At 42.4% G+C, this 17110-nt stretch overlaps 1 protein-coding gene across 1 annotated transcript in view; it reads left to right on the top strand.

The window, feature by feature from the left end:
* Positions 1-17110, top strand: part of BMAL2 (basic helix-loop-helix ARNT like 2) — an 81564-nt gene that overhangs the window by 52032 nt on the left and 12422 nt on the right. Inside the window, exons 8-12 of the mRNA XM_077469070.1 lie at positions 806-949; positions 5098-5338; positions 8803-8909; positions 13679-13829; positions 15413-15471. Coding sequence (XP_077325196.1) covers positions 806-949; positions 5098-5338; positions 8803-8909; positions 13679-13829; positions 15413-15471 — 702 coding nt within the window. The remainder of the gene's footprint in view (positions 1-805; positions 950-5097; positions 5339-8802; positions 8910-13678; positions 13830-15412; positions 15472-17110) is intronic.

Below are 17110 nucleotides of genomic sequence, written 5' to 3'. Positions count from 1 at the left end.
AATTAAAGCATGTGTGGCCAGCCTTGGATGCAGAGGATTCCTATAAACATCGGCCATAATATGTATCCCCCCCCCCTCCAAGGAAAGGGTTATGGCTTTTCTAAAATGACCTTGGAGTTATGACATAATTATATATGGCCATTTTAGATGTATTTGGTGCTTTGTGGAGCTTCTTTTAGCTGTCAAAGGTAAAGCTGAACTCCGGGCACAAAGACCTTCAATTAAATGTGTTCCTTAGTAGCCTGTATGGATCTAAATCCACTTTGTGTTCACCAAATTCCTTTACAAGTCCAGATATTTCCTTGCAAAAGTAGCGATGACATCATCACTGTGCCGTACATAATCTGAGCAGAGCTGTGGGAGGGGCTCAGCAGGTCCACCCACTACAGGCTGCCTGCAGAAAATGAAAAGAGGGGGCGGAGACAAGACCAGTGACCCTGCACAAGGAGAGAGAGCAGCAGAGACCGGTCTTCAATACAGGTATCTCCTACACAGAGGTAAAGTCTCACACTGGATTACTGCACAGATCTGGAAGAAATACACAAAGCACACCAAGAGTCAAGTAAAAATACACGACTCTGTTTAAACAACATTTGCTTTTCTTAGAGTTCAGCTTTAATCTTTAAAAACGAAAAAAAAACAACAAACTTTTGTTGTAAAATTTTCACTCGCTTTCAAGTTTGATGCTGTCTGCCTGTGGACTCATCATCTGTCGCTCCTTGCTATAATAAAACTAAATGTCTTTCCTCATTAATCCAGACGTCATCTTTTGAACTGATTCAGTCTTATTAAACTGTTTTGAAAGCTGGTTTGCAAGTGCACACACACTTTCAGGCTGGCTCTTCCCGTCTCCATTGGGGCTCCCGGCGGTCGTTCTTCTGTCGCATAAGGACCGGTCGCGTGTCCAACAAAGAGAAGGAAGAATTCCTTCGCGGAGCAAAGAAAAAAGGTAGTTCTTATGTTACTAAAGGCAACAGTGACTTTCCACTGTCAGGTTTAAAATGAATCTAAGGACCCAATGTTGTAAGTTTAACACTCGCAATTCTGTTTGTCAATTTTTGTTGTTCGGATAGCCCATTCAAAATGACTGGGCTGCCAATGCACCACAATGCGCAAAAACAGGTGAATGCTCCACTTCTGTCAGTGCACCGCAGTGTACGTTCTTTGGCATGGTGCACTAGGATGTCACCGCATCGCTCCAACACATATAGCAGATTTTGCACCTTAGATGGAGTGGGGAAGGATTATAACTTACAACTATGAACATATATGTAGTCATGGACTTTTATGTGGATATAATATAAAAACAACTTTATTATGTACCGTTAAACATCTATTACTCAACATTGAAAATTACACTCCACATAAGGGTTCACAACATGCAGTTATTCCGATTTACAGTTCACATTCACATTTTGGGGATCCTTCAGGAGCACATGTGACCGAATCCGTACACTGGAACCCACTCCTAATCTTTAATAGCGTAATATCTAAAAAGAGACTCATTTATTTTATATAGATGCGACACACACACACACACACTGATCTATTTCAAGCATTTCTTTCTTTTTTTTTTTTTTTTTTTTGATTATTACGGCTTACAGCTAGTGAAAATGCAAAATTTAGTATCTCAGAAAATTAGAATATTACATAAAACCAATAAAAAAAGGATTTTGACAATACCCCACAGATTCTCTATGAGGTTTAGATCAGGCAAGGTTGCTGGCCACTCAAGCACAATGATACCATGATTATTAAACCAGATATTGGTACTTTTGGCAGTGTGGGCAGGTGCCAAGTCCTGCTGGAAAACAATCGGCATGTCCATAAAGCTGATCAGTGGAGGGAAGCATGAAGTGCTCTAGAATTTCCTGGTAGAGGGCTTCTCTGACTTTGGACTTGGTAAAATACAGTGGACCAACTACAGCAGATGACATGGCTCCCCAAATCATCACTGACTGTGGAATCTTCACACTGGACCTCATGCAACTTGGATTGTGCGCCTCTCCACTCTTCCCCCAGACTCTGGGACCTTGCTTTCCAAATTAAATGCAAAATCTACTTTCATCCAAAAACAGTCCAGTCCTTTTTTTCCTTAGTCCAGGTAAGATGCTTCTGACGTTGTCTCTGGTTAAGGAGTAGAGTGACACAAGGAATGGGACAGTTGTAGCCCATGTTCTGGATATGTCTGTGTGTGGTGGCTTTTGAAGCACTGACACCAGCTGTAGTCCACTCCTTGTGAATCTTGAATGGCCTTTGCTTCACAATCCTTTCAAGGCTGTGGTTATCCCTGTTGCTTGTGCATCTTTTTTTATACCACTCTTTTTTTTTTTTCCTTCCACTAAACTTTCCATTAATTTGCTTGGATACAGTACTCTGTTAACAGCCAGCTTCTTTAGCAATGTGGAGGGTGTCAATGACTGTCTTCTGGACAACTGTCAAGTCAGCAGTCTTCCCCCATGATTGTGCAACCTACTGAACCAGACTGAGAGACCATTTAAAGGCTCAGGAAACACTTACAGGTGTTTTGGAGTTAGCTGATTAGAGTGTGACACTATGAGTCTACAATATTGAACTTTTTCACAATATTAACATTTTCTGAGATACTAAATTTGGGGTTTTCACCAGCTGTGAGCCATAATCCTCAAAATTAAGAGAGAAATGCTTAAATTATATCACTCTGTGTGTAATGAATCTATATAATATGAGTTTCACTTTTTGAATTGAATCGCTGCAATAAATAAATTTTTTGATGCTATTCTAATCTTTTGAGATACACCTGTATGTTCTAAAGAAAAGGCTCTTGATAGGTATTTTAGAAACAAACTCAGTTTACATCAATCCAGCCTGTAACCTTAATCCAGTCTGAACCCCTATGTGGAGAGTCATTTTTATTGTTGTGTAATACATTTTTAATGGTACATAATAAAGTTGTTTTATGTTACTTAGTTCCTCTTTCATATGTCCACGCAAAGTTCATGACAAAGTCCATAATATTCTGTTCATAGTTGTATATGATTTGTTAGGATGTGGACATATAACACATCCCGCTATAGATAAGGATACTAACTTCTGATGTTTTATTGCTGTCTGTGACCCTGATTGGGAGAGTCACCCCTCTGTTGGTCAAGGCAACCATCGTCATTGATGGGAATTTTAACTTGCAACTGGGAGTAGGTGGGTTAATGGGGTGAGAGAAGTTTTCCCGTTGGGACACCTGTTCTGGTGACAGTTGTCTAAGTGGGATTTCCCTTCACTCTGGAAAGATTACCGTTAGTTTCCTGTTGCGTCTTTGGGACACAAAAAATAAAACTGACGTGGGGTTGAAGCCTTTCCTCCTCTATCCAAAAGCAACAAAAAAGTTGTGGCTCTGTATGCTTTAATATAACCTTTCTCAAACATAACCCTGGGTTCACATATGTGTGGTACGGGAACCAGCGCGATTGCACCGCTAGTTCCCACATCGCATCCCTCCCGCAGGCAGTTGACACTGCCTTCTGCGAACCGCTGCGGGTGTCTTTACAAAGTTAATGACATCCCCAGTTTAGTTCACAGATTGCAGTGCGAACTGTGAACTCGCACAGGAATCAGATTGCATAGGTGAGAAAACCCATGCGATCTGATTCTAGTACGTCAAAAAAACAAGTCCCTGCACTATTTTCTGTGTGAATCCAATGTTCAGCCATACAACTGTATGGCTGAACTCTCATTGCTCAGAGATCGCATTTGATCGGCACCTGCAGTGCGGGCACAAATCACATGCGATCTCTGAGATCGCGCTAGTGTGAACCCAGGCTGAAGGTACCCTTGAAATAAATGTAATCGTTCAGAGAACACCTACCAAAAAATTTATGGGCAATGGCTTGTTCATTAGGAAAAGGTCTCCCCTTACATTGTTGCTCATGGGGGAAATAGGTGCTTATTGGGGGAAGGTCCCCTTTATATGGTGCTCAAGGCTGCTGATAAGGCAGTACAGCTGGCCTTCATGTACAGGGCCCAGGCCCCATAAGTTCAACAAAGGGGCCCAGGCACCTAAGGTACTACAGCCAGCCCCTTGCTCCTTATCGCTGAAAGTGATCTCCCTGTGGCTCTCACTGCAGTGCAGTCAGCTTCTCTTCCTCTGCCTCTTGCTGGCTTTCAGCTGCTGCCAGGGGAGCTACAGAGGGATTGGTTAAATTAACTGCGCCCCCCCCTTCCCACCACTCTGATCATCCCCCTTTCCTTTTCTCCTATCCTGTTTGCCCCATTGCAGAGTTGCCAGCTTCTCCTCCTCTCCTTCCTGCCAGTTGCAGCTGCTGCGGGGCTCAGGAAGATTGGGGGATATGGTTTTAGGATGGAATGGGGGATGATAAATTATGTGATATTTACTGGCCCCTTCCCTTTCTAAATGAACACCATGAGGGAATGGTACCAATCGCTCTTGTGCTCATTCATAACTGAAGCAATGTTAACTGTGTTTACTATGCTTCAGTTTGTCAATGAACAGGGAGCATCTGTATAGTAGTCCTCCTGTTTGTTCATGAGGCCACAGGAAAAGGGATTGAGGAATCTATGTCCTCAGTACCTTTCTGTCTCAAAAGTGAGACATGAGGAGGCTGCTTAGAGCTCTGATATTTCACCAACCCCCCCAACAGGGCTGCTAAAGAAAAATGTAAAAACTAAAAATAAATAAATTAGGAGCTTTGTCACACATGCTCATTGGGAGAGGCTTATTGCTCAGTACCCTTATTGCTCAGTACCCTTATTGCTCAGTACCCTTCTCAGTGAGAAGGGTACCCTTTTACAATATGGAGTCAGAGGGAAACCTGTCCCTTACATTAATTCTAAGTGAGAAGAATGTCACACATATAGACCACTAGAAAGGTCATTGGTATTCTTATTTACTTCCCTATAAGAGAACAGGAGAGATCCACTGGCAGGCACTATACATGATACCTGCAAAGTGCTTGGTAAGGAAACAATGCAGGCTTTATCAGGTGGTCAATCCACCTTTGATCACTGCTCAGGAAACCCTAGCAATTTCTGCAAGATTCCTATTTGAATAAGGCCACTCTTTTATAAATGAATGTTACTGATTTTATTTATTTTACTTTGTAGAACACCGGCGATTCTGTACCATCCACTGCACGGGCTACCTCCGCAACTGCCTATCCAGCGAAGTAGGAATGAAAGAAGACAGTGACTCTGAGAAAGAGTCCTATAATTTCAGCTGCCTTGTGGCCATTGGGAGGCTCCACCCGTTCATCATGCCGCAGAGCACCCCCGAGATTAAAGTCAAGCCCACCGAGTTTGTCACACGTTACACCATGGATGGTAAATTTGTTTATGTGGATCAACGGTAAGGACTGTCAATCAATCCTTCTCCTTTTTCTTCCTATCATTTTTGGTTGTTGTTTTGTGGGCATAAAAGTGGGCAGCTTTTGTTTTTGTTTACTTGTTGTTAATGACATTTTAATGAAGATGTACTTCATTTTAAAGTAGAACTCTAGCTGAAAATAGTCTAATTTTGGATGGGATGGGAAAGGGTTAGAATCCAGTTGGATTTTTAAAGCTGTCTGAGTCCAGCTAAAGGAGATTTCCCCTCTCCTCCTGCCTTACAACACATCTGGAAGTAAGGGAATATTCTTAGTTGAAACTCCGATAGCAGCAAAAATTTGGCTGGAATTCCACTTTAACCCTCCTGGCAGTATTCCCAAGTGTGGCTCGGGGTTCAATTTCAGTACCATTAGCGGTAACCCCGAGCCACACTCAGGGTTGCATTGCAGAATCCTGGTACAACATACTTGCCTTGTCACCAGGATCCTGCGATGTCCCTCCGCTGTGTCCTCCAGATCATCTTCCCGATGTCCTGTGTTCTGGCCTTCTTTCCCTGCAAACGTTGTGAAGTATGGGGGGCGAAGTTCAAATTCAAAAAGTACAAAATACATAACATAGTACACTGTAATCTTACAAATTACATTACTGTATTATTTCACCTCCCTTATGTCCCAAGTACTTTGTCCAGTGCCCTGCATGCAGTTTTATATTACATAAAAAAAATAAAAAAATAAAAATAAAAAATATATATATATATATATACAGTGGTGTGAAAAAGTGTTTGCCCCCTTCCTCATTTCCTGTTCCTTTGCATGTTTGTCACACTTAAGTGTTTCGGAACATCAAACCAATTTAAACAATAGTCAAGGACAACACAAGTAAACACAAAATGCAATTTGTAAATGAAGGTGTTTATTATTAGAGGTGAAAAAAAATCCAAACCATCATGGCCCTGTGTGAAAAAGTGATTGCCCCCTAAACCTAATAACTGGTTGGGCCACCCTTAGCAGCAACAGCTGCAACCAAGCGTTTGCGATAACGTGCAATGAGGCTTTTACAGCGTCCTGGAGGAATTTTGGCCCACTCATCTTTGCAGAATTGTCCTAATTCAGTTACATTAGAGGGTTTTCGAGCATGAACGGCCTTTTTAAGGTCATACCACAACATCTCAATAGGATTCAGGTCAGGACTTTGGCTAGGCCACTCCAAAGTCTTCATTTTGTTTTTCTTCAGCCATTCGGTGGTGGACTTGCTGGTGTGTTTAGGATCATTGTCCTGCTGCAGAACCCAAGTTCGTTTCAGCTTGAGTACACGAACAGATGGTCGGACATTCTCCTTCAGGATCTCTTGGTAGACAGCAGAATTCATAGTTCCTTTTATCACGGCAAGTCTTCCAGGTCCTGAAGCAGCAAAACAGCCCCAGACCATCACACTACCACCACCATATTTTACTGTTGGTATAATGTTCTTTTTATGAAATGCAGTGTTCCTTCTACGCCAGATATACTTGGACACACACCTTCCAAAGAGTTCCACTTTTGTCTCATCGGTCCACAGAATGTTGTCCCAAAAGTCTTGGGGATCATCAAGATGTGTTGTGGAGAAATTGAGACGAGCTTTGATGTTCTTTTTGCTCAGCAGTGGTTTTCTCCTTGGAACTCTGCCATGCAGGCCATTCTTGCCCAGTCTTTTCCTGATGGTGGAGGCATGAACGCTGACCTTAACTGAGGCAAGTGAGGCCTGCAGTTCCTTGGACGTTGTTGTGGGGTCTTTTGTGACCTCTTGGATGAGTCGTCGCTGCGCTCTTGGGGTAATTTTGGGCGGCCGGCCACTCCTGGGAAGGTTCACCACTGTTCCATGTCTTCGCCATTTGTGGATAATGGCTCTCACTGTGGTTCGCTGGATTCCCAAAGCTTTGGAAATGGCTTTATAACCCTTTCCAGACTGATAGATCTCAATTACTTTCTTTCTCAATTGTTCCTGAATTTCTTTGGGTCTTGGCATGATGTGTAGCTTTTAAGGATCTTCTGGTGGACCTTACTGTGTCAAGCAGCTCCTATTTAAGTGATGCCTTGATTGTGAACAGGTGTGGCAATAATCAGGCCTGGGTGTGGCTAGAGAAATTGAACTCAGGTGTGGACAACCACAGTTATAGTATGTTTTAACAAGGGGGGCAATCACTTTTTCACACAGGGCCATGATGGTTTGGATTTTTTTTCACCTTTAATAATAAACACCTTTATTTACAAATTGCATTTTGTGTTAACTTGTGTTGTCCTTGACTATTGTTTAAATTGGTTTGATGTTCCGAAACACTTAAGTGTGACAAACATGCAAAGGAACAGGAAATGAGGAAGGGGGCAAACACTTTTTCACACCACTGTATATACATATATACATACACTGTTCTTTCTGCCTAGAAACTTGAGATTGTCCATGGCAACTAAAAAGTGTGCCTTTTATGTCAAAAGCGGTTTTGGATCAGCTAGAAAACAGCGATAGTAAATTAGAACACTTGCAGAATTGAGTGATAGTGAATCGTGGGGAAATTCTTTTTTTATTATTATTTTTTTATAGTTATTATAATGTATGTTCTCCGCTCCGCTCGTGGCGCCGTCATTCGTACTGTGGGCACCCGGCTGTGGCTTCACAGCCGGGCACCCACTGCGCATGCGCGAGCGGCGCAGGGCGCCGTGATATGCTGCGCAGTCACCTGGGACACGTGACAGGTCCCAGGTGACTGTGCGGTGCGAGGGGAAGTGATGTCACCAGCCCGGCAAGAAAGAAGGCAGACTATGAGGGACCCCCTAGCAACAGGTATTTAGAGGTGAGTAAAAAAAAAATTTTTTCCAATTATTTTTTTTTTTCCAATTTTTTTTTCTTTTTTTTTAAAGAATTTTAAACATTTTTTTTTTTTTTTGGTGGCAACACCACTTTAAGTGAGTTATTCCTAAGAATTACAGGTCTACAATATAAAATGCCAAATTTCCATGCAAAGCAATGTACCACTTTGAGATTCAAAAATCTGACGTAATCCTACTGCTATGGAGGCTACAATAACGCCATATGTTTGTAGTCGCGGTGAGAATGGATCAGGTTGGACTTGATGATGATAATAATACTGGAGATCATTTTCGTTTGGTTCGCTTATATTTCAATGCCCGCACTTCCTGTAAAAAAGGGAAAATCTCCCCTTCTGAGACCCCCTTACCCTCCCCTATGTCTGACACCCTATCAAATAGAAAACGTCAGCCAAAAATAGGATAAAAAATGTGTCTGGATTTTGTTGTGTTCCATCCTTCCCTTCTAAGGAAGTGATACGTATTTTACTACATCTACTATATCAGATTTGTGAAACTTGTTTGGCTCTCAGTCTATTTTTTATTGAGATTCTGCTGCTACAAAAAGCAAATATGTAATAGGGATTTTTGAACATGACGTGCTTTGTAGTCACTTTACTCATCCACCTTGTTGTGTCTTTTTCAGAGCCACGGCTATTTTAGGGTACCTTCCTCAGGAGCTTTTGGGCACTTCCTGCTATGAGTACTTCCATCCAGATGACCACAGCCACCTAACGGACCATCACAAAAGTGGTAATGTCCACCTGTTCCCTAGTACTGCCTCTGTCCCTGCTGGATATTTAATAGCCAATTAATACATTTTATTGCGGCGTATGTCCGTGTTTTGGTCTCTGCGTATTTGGACTGTAAAATATAAGTCCACAGAAGCCCTCCCTGAAAATATTCTTATTTCAGTTTAATTCATACTGAAAGAAATTGCTTAAAATGTTTAGGTGTCAACACCTAGGAGTATATTTTTAAAGCAGTTATCGGACTTTTACCAAACATTTACCCCAGGTGAACCTTTCTGGCGCAAGTATTTTAAACGACTGTGATTGATTCACTACCTGTGATTGTTTGGTCATTTATTGCTTTTATAAATATCCTCCTTTAAAATGGACCGATGGGCTAAAAATTACATTCTGTGCATAATGCAGTCTGTCACTAGCATTAACACATCCTCGTTTTTGTTTTCTCAGTCCATGGTAACATAATTTATTATCTGTTTATTCTGCCATTAGTAGATTTTTCCTCTTTTATGTAACAGGCCAAACTGTCCAGCAAAAGAGGCAGTTACAAGGGTTTGTACAAACTATATAACACTAGCGGTGCTTGCAATAGTTAGATTTTATTCTGCTTTTTTTCTTGATTGTACATCGCAGGACAAAGGAGAGTTTATTCTTAGTCTGTTGGGTTATGCTCCACTTCCAGGTAATTGCATGCTGTCGAAAAGCAAGCGTGACACTGCTCCGCATTTACTCCTCTCATTTCCAGGATTGCCTCCACTTTTGCTAGTTTCATAGGTTATGGACTTGTCTCTATCTATGCTGAGAGAGCCCTTTTTTTGCTTTAATGCTTAATTTTCTTTAAAATCTTTATGGGATCTCTTGTGACCAAGGAGGAATTTTCAGCTGCCTTTACCATTGTATTAGAAAAGAGAAGGGGAAAAATGGGACTTGGGATGAGATAGATGACTTTGTGGAGGCAGATTGAAAAAACTACAGATTTTATTAGTAGAACGTATTATATGAAATATGGCAATGTTAGAAACCACATATACAATAGGTATACTGATTCATAATAACTCCACCCACACATAACATACAGGTGTGGCATGGGTAAAAAAATTACATAGGTATAATAATTTTAAAACAGTTACTTGTTACATTATATTGGATTAAGTTTAGTTATATATATATATATATATATATATATATATATATATATATATATATATATATAATATAACACACACACAGAGATGGCCTATAAACGGCACTAGCAGCAGGAGTATAAATATGTAAATGGAATTGCAAATGATAAATGCATGAATATACTGCAGACCAGGGTCAATATGTCCATTACAGACATAGATCGGCATCGCGTACACGTTTTTGTGTAGAGACACTCTTCAGGGGCGGATGCTCAAATGTGTCTACAGAGTGTAAAAAAAAAAAAAATGGTAACATTAGTCTAGTTCTAATTAATAATATACAGGAAGGCATATTAGCCCAACTTAAATACTCACAAGGGGTCCGATACTGTAAAATACTGCGACCGTGCAACCAAGGTCCCAAAGTAGTCTTCCCCGGGAACTGAGGTAATGAAAGCCGTGTGCAGCAGGGCACATACAACAAAAACCTCCTGATGGTCCAAGACACAATTTTCTGGTGTGTGGGTGAAAAACTAAAGTGGCCTGGGATGGAAACCTGAAGTGAGCTGAAAAAAAGGTGTACATGGGGCTATGTGTAAATAATATGGTTAAAATGACAAAATGTTCAAAGTGTATATATTAAATATATGTAAAATCAATATATAAACTGTGATCATAGCTAAAGTGACATAAAAAGGGTGGAACAGTGATGAATAGTGGGGACAAAAAAGAGGAAATCAAAGAGTGAAACAGACAAAACCAACGGAAGAAAGTGAGGGTGACATAGCGAATGCATGTGGACCTAGTGAATGTACCCGCGTGTTGGAAGAAAGCTGAAACCGAAGTGAGGTGCTAAAGTACAATGTAATGTCTGAAAGGTGTGACAGCAAGATTGTGTCCAGGGAGGCAGTTTATAAGGGCCCCCACACATGTGCACGCCGGCCTATTGCCGGCGTCACTCTAGCTTGACGTGGCCGGGGAGGGACCCTGGTGGAGGTGGTAATCACCGCCCTCCACAGAAGACTGTATAGCCCACCAAGCAGCTGAGATAAAAATCACATGTGCTGCATGTCGACATCAAGCATTATGTCACACACAAGGCAGGATGCGTAGTGCTGATGCCTTGTAAGCATCAACCCACTACTCCATACAACTCCCGGGTACAGAGGGGGAGGGGGGGGCATGTAGAAAGCATCACAGCTCCCGGGTACAGGCTAAAAAGGGAACCCCGAATCACTATGGTCACAGGATAGCCCCAATAAATTAGCGCAATAGTGCTGTAAAATGACAAGAATACAGTATTGGTATACCCCAAGTATGCAAGAACCCGGGTATGGCGACATCGCCACCCGGAATCTGCAAGCCTCTCACTTGGGCAGCAGGGGAACACTGCCAAACCAGTCATCAAGTCTCCATCCCTATTGTGTATCAAATGGGGGAATTTTTGGGACTTTGGGTGAGGCACATATGCGGTGTGCCCCCTTCCCTAATATATAGAAAAGAGAAGGAAAAATGGGGCTTTGGATGAGATGGATGACTTTGTGGAGGCAGATTGAAAAAATCACAGATTTTATTAGTAGAAAGTATTCTATGAAATGTAAAGATTTGCAAAGAGATGACTGTGAGAAATCTAGGTTTCCCTCCCTTCCCCCTTCTACCATTTCTTAGGTTGGGAGGCAGGATCCAAGGAAGCAAACTCCTGCAAGGCCGATTTAATTCTCTGAAGAGGATACCTGGGGCTTTCATATGTCTCCATCTCAAAAGTCCACGGAGGTGGTCCATAAGAATTTAAAACTACCATTACTAGAACTTTCACAGCCTAAGATATCAGGGTCGGGGTCTTGGAAACTGGCCAAACCAACCAAGTCCTCTCTGTTGCATTCTCATTCTGAAAGGTATCTGTGCCCCCTAAGCAATTTGTGCAACAATACCTGTTTCCCCTAGAAATGGGCAGTCTCTATGGACCTTGGTTAAAGGTGGCCCTTTCTGTACCGTTAAACTGCTGGTGTTAAAGGATGTTTTTTTTTTTTTTTTTTTAAGGTATCCTTTTCCATACTAGTGCGGTCAAGTGAAGGCCATAGTATTGCCTTCCTTTTTTGCATTGCTCCAAAGCATTGTAAGGAAATTGCTTTTCACCGCCTGGGTGTGGTTAGCGCTGTGCTAGACTACCTCATAGCCATGGCCTTGATTTGTCAAACTTCCATATTATTTGTTTTGGTTGAATGCTCCTGAAAGAGACTGGCTTCCTCTCGATTCACAATTGCTAGGTCGATTCGGCGTAACATTACCGATATGCCAATTCTAGTACTGAAAAGTGGTGTTCCTTCCTTTCCTGTGAAGGCCCACTCTACCAGGAGTATTGGTGCTTCATGGGCTTTTCAACAGCAGGATTCCCAGGTATGTAAGGCCACCACCTGGTTATCTGCTGACACACTTGCTAAGTTTTATTAGGTTATTGTTCAAGCCTCGATGAATGCTGTCCTTGGTCAAAAAAAAGCCTGATGGGGTCCTTGTCAATTATTCCTCCTCTTGTTACATTGAGAGGATTATTACCCTTGGTCCTGTTAGCCTTTGTCTGCTGTTGCCCACCCCTTGTGAGATTGCTTTTATATGCCCTAGTAATCTAAAAATGTATTCTCCTGTGTCCAGTGAAATACAAGAAAAAGGGATTTTTGACTTGCCTGTAAAATCCCTTTCTTGGAGTACATCATAAGATACAGGTCCACTGGTTTCACTCCAATATTGTTTGTTTGCTGACAGAACTGAGGCAATGTTGGGAGTAGGAGGGGGGTTACGCTGGGCTGTGTCAGACTTTGCTATTTGCCAGTATATAATCGCGTGGAGGTGAAGCATAACCCAATTGTCTAAGAATTAACTCTCCTGATTGCTGTGATGTACTTAGGAAAATGATCAAAGATGAATAAGCTGGCCATACATAGATTGAAACTCATCCGATTCAGAAGAGACCGGCCGAATTTTGGTCCGTGTACTGTAAGGCCAGGCTGGTTGTACACTAGTTGATCTATTGATTGACTTGTGTACAACCAGCCAGTCAGGTTGCGCTGGTTATAAATGACAACACTGAGGGCAGAGAAGGCTCCCCACTGGCAGAATACAATACCTCAGTGGGAGGGATTCCCTCATCCACATCGAATGTGTGGATGGGGAAATCGAGGCATTTTCTTGATGGTTGAAAGAAAAAACACATAATGTATGGGCTGCCTTACAGTGTTAGCTGGAGTTGGGGTTTAATTTGTTTGTCTCTTGTTTAAAGTCCATTTAAACCTAGATATACATCTAAGACTAACCTGTCCACAGTGTGACAGCGCTGCTATGTGATGTACTGCAGAACAAATAGTGTTGTCACCCTGTTACAAGAAGTCGAAAAATAATGGATCCGCCAGCTGGATTAACAGGTAGTAAAACTACGTTAAATGGGGGATGCAGAAAAACAGAACTTGTTGTGTTAAGACCACTGACAGACTGCATCATAAATGTCACTTTTGTTATTTTGCCCGTGATTCTCCATTAATCTTTTGGGCCCCTTGGCTATCTGCAAAAATAAAATCGTGCTACGAGTAAGATTAATTTATTGCATGCAAGAATTTAATATTTTACACCGCTGATGGTCTGTATCTCCTTCATACAGTTCTTCAGAGCAAGGAGAAGATATTGACAAACCCATACAAGTTCAGGGTGAAAGACGGGTCCTTCATTATTCTGAGGAGCCAGTGGTTCAGTTTCATTAATCCGTGGACCAAAGAGTTTGAATATATTGTGTCAGTTAACACCGTGGTCTCGTAAGTGTTGGGGAATTTCAGATAAATTCTTGTGTCAGTATTAAAGGGGACTGGTCATGCATATTAGAGCCTAAAAGCATGGCGCACAATGTTCCCACAGGTACCTTTTTAATATGTAGTATATACTCCAATGGGTTCATGTTGTTCATTTGTCTTTTGTTCTACCTCAGAGCTTTTCCAAGTTTCCTCCCTGCCATCTCCCAGTCCTTTGGGGGGCCTCAGCCTTCGCAGTGTCCGCATTCGTTTCTAGAATGGCAAGGAGGTGTGGCAGATCTCACTAAGGGTAAAAGGCAGTACCTTCACTAGGTGTGTGCCTGGTATCAGGGGGTTGAACAGTAAAGGTATTGCCTTTCCTATTAATAGGAATTTGATCAATGTAACCCAGACTTGGGTAAATTGTGGCCCCACAGTGTGTTCCTCACTGTGGAAGCTGACGGGCTCAGAGAGGCATGCTGACAGATGTCTATGTGGAGAGTTGCAAGAACTGGAAGGAGGGAGCCCAATAAGCTGCTCTGCCATCAGAACTGAGCTTCCCCGCTGTACAGAGTGTTGCCTAGGGGACATACCGCCACTCTGCTACCCAGCCAAGTTCTTTCAGTGTTGGTGCCTGCATATTGCAAACTCCAACACCTGTGTACCTGTTCTTCACTCCAGGGCAGGATCTACAGAAATCCCTGCTGTAAAGATCTTAGGCTCTCTCCTTCCAGTGCTTGCAGCTCTGCCAGTTATCTCCTGTGCTTGTCAGCTCCCTCACTGCTTTTACCACCCTGCCCTACACCAACACTGTGACCAACAGATTAGCAGAGGATATTTCTTCTCTACTGCTTCTAATAACCGTGAGAGCTTACAATCTGAAAGGGGGTGTCAAGTGATACAAAAGGTAATAACTGTGGGGGATTGAGTTGAGGTAAATAGACCTTTTAGATAGTAGCAGGGTAGGCTTCCCTGGTGAGATGAGTTTTCAGGGGTTGCCTAAAGGCGCACAGAGTAGGAGATAGCTGGAAAAATTGAGGTAGAGGGGGCCAGGGGATTTGAGAGACTCTGAAGAAGCCTTGGAGTCAAGCACAGGACAAGGTAATGGGAAAGCAGGAGGTCTTAAGAGGGCCGAAGAGGACGGTTTGGGTGATATTGTGTGGCAAGATTTCTAATGTTGCTCTGGGTATAGTGGTGGATGGGTTGGATGCTAGTGTTTTGAATTCTATTCATTAAGCGAGCAGAATCCAGTGGAGGGATTGACAGAGAATGGCAGCAGATGCTGAGTGGTTGGTAAGGTGGAGTCTGGATATGAATTTTACAGGTAAGTTGAAATTCCTTTTCTCCTAATCTTACAGTACAGGACGCAGGCTGGATATTTATAGACCCTTGTGGTAGGCTATAACCCAGGGTCTATGAATATCCAGCCTGTGTCCTGTACTGTACTCCCAAGATATGGAATTTTACAGGCGAGTCAAAATTCCTTTTAAGCCATGTGTGTGTATATATTCCTGAAACATGAATACATTCGAAACAACATGAAAACAATTTTGGTTTTTACTATTTGAACCATGAACATGTTTATGAGCTCATGTGTTCTCCTTCTGCAGAGGCCAGTGGTCATCTCTAGAGACTACCTCTCTCCCTGGGAGCTCACACTCTTCAGAAGGTGAGAAGATTTGTCTATCATTCGTTTAATTTGTTGCCATATCTTTTTAAGTGAACTTTTGCACAGATTATGTACATATTCTAAACAAGCATTTAAGATGCACTAAAACAAGTCCCCAATCACCTCTGTACCTTCAGGCATTGTGGAGAAATGAATCTCCTAAATTCACAACACAGGCACTAAAATCACAGCTTTTCTCCTCTTATTCTCTGACAGCGGCCTGCTAGCCCTTTATTAATGTAAACCCTTTTTGTTTGTTTTTTTTGGTTTGTTTTTTTTAAATAAGAAATGTTTTCAAGTTTTCTATACTTCTGTTTTAATGAGAAGTAAGAGAACAACAAATTTGCGCGCCACGCTGCCCCCTACCACAGCCGCAAACTGAGAGATGACAGAGTGGTAAAGTGCTCTGGAAGCTCTTATGATAATAGCTGAGGGAATTGTATTTGTAGATATTGAATAAACATAGTTATTTTTTGTTTTAAACCAATAGTGCTTAGCAGAGGTAAGAACATAATGATGTTAAGGGTTGTCAGTCACCTACCTGTCCTTGGGACAATAATCTCCAAATAGTATTTTCATAACCAAGGCAGGCAGTGCATGAGATGGGTCATAAGGCAACTTTTAAAATTTTTCCAAATTTTTAGAAAACAGATTGTAACTGACTTTAGAGTGTATGCTGTGGTCTTTGGAAATTAATGCCACAGTACCTGCAGCTGAAGAGGTTAGTGAGGGCTCATTTTAAAGCTCCCTTGTGTGTCATGCACACAGTCATGCTTAAAGTAGTTGTTACCCTACCAAAAAAAATAGAGATCCTGTTTCCTTATAGCAGGTTTAACAGCACAGTGTTTGTGCTGTCTCACCTGCACCTCTGGAAACTGTAAAAAAAACCTGGGTGATCCTGCCAGTTTCTGCCCACCCCACCCCCCTGTAAACTGACCACGGTTTGCCATGGCTGCTGAGCCCTGATACCATGGTCAGTTCATGTGCCTCCATCATCCGCTGTGTCTCCCCTCTGCTCCTCTCTCCCACGCTACTGTTAGTAAACGCCATTCCGCACTGTAAAAGTGCTTGTTAGAAACAAAGCCTCTAAATACCTTTGTGCTGTATCTTCAGGCCAGTCACGTAGCTCCCAGCCACTCTGCTATTCCAATCCATAGCTACAGTGGGAGGGATCGAGCGCCCAGCTCGGCGGTCATGTGACTCCCTGCTGATGTCAGAGGCTGTAGCCCTGGATTGGAATAGCAGAGCGGCCGGGAGTAGCGCGACTGGCCTGAAGATACAACACAAAAAGGTATTTAGAGGCATCTATTCTAACAAACACTTATACAATGCAGGATGACAGCTTAAAATAGGGAGGCTGGCACAAAGCATAATTTAGGGTTACAAACCTTTTAAGTGTATACCAGTGTGAGGGCTGTGTCTTACCTACATGGAATACACATGTGTTCTGTGCATCTGCTTGCAGGCAGTCCCATTGATGTCAATTGGGATGCAACAGCTTCACAGACACAGCCGCTGCTCCCAATTTGACATTCGCGTGGGTCGGGTTCGGGTCCCCGAACGCAGACAGTGTAAGTTCAGTGACACGCACTTGCACCCACACAGATGTCAAGTAAGAAGCAGCGGCTGTCTCCCAAAC

The sequence above is a fragment of the Lithobates pipiens genome, unplaced genomic scaffold (genome assembly GCF_037356315.1).
Source record: "Lithobates pipiens isolate NorthernLeopardFrog02 unplaced genomic scaffold, aLitPip1_a1.2 Scaffold_8, whole genome shotgun sequence".
Lineage (NCBI taxonomy): Eukaryota > Metazoa > Chordata > Amphibia > Anura > Ranidae > Lithobates > Lithobates pipiens.
The sequence above is the reverse complement of the archived record's forward strand: the minus strand, read 5'-3'. Positions and strand labels throughout refer to the sequence as shown.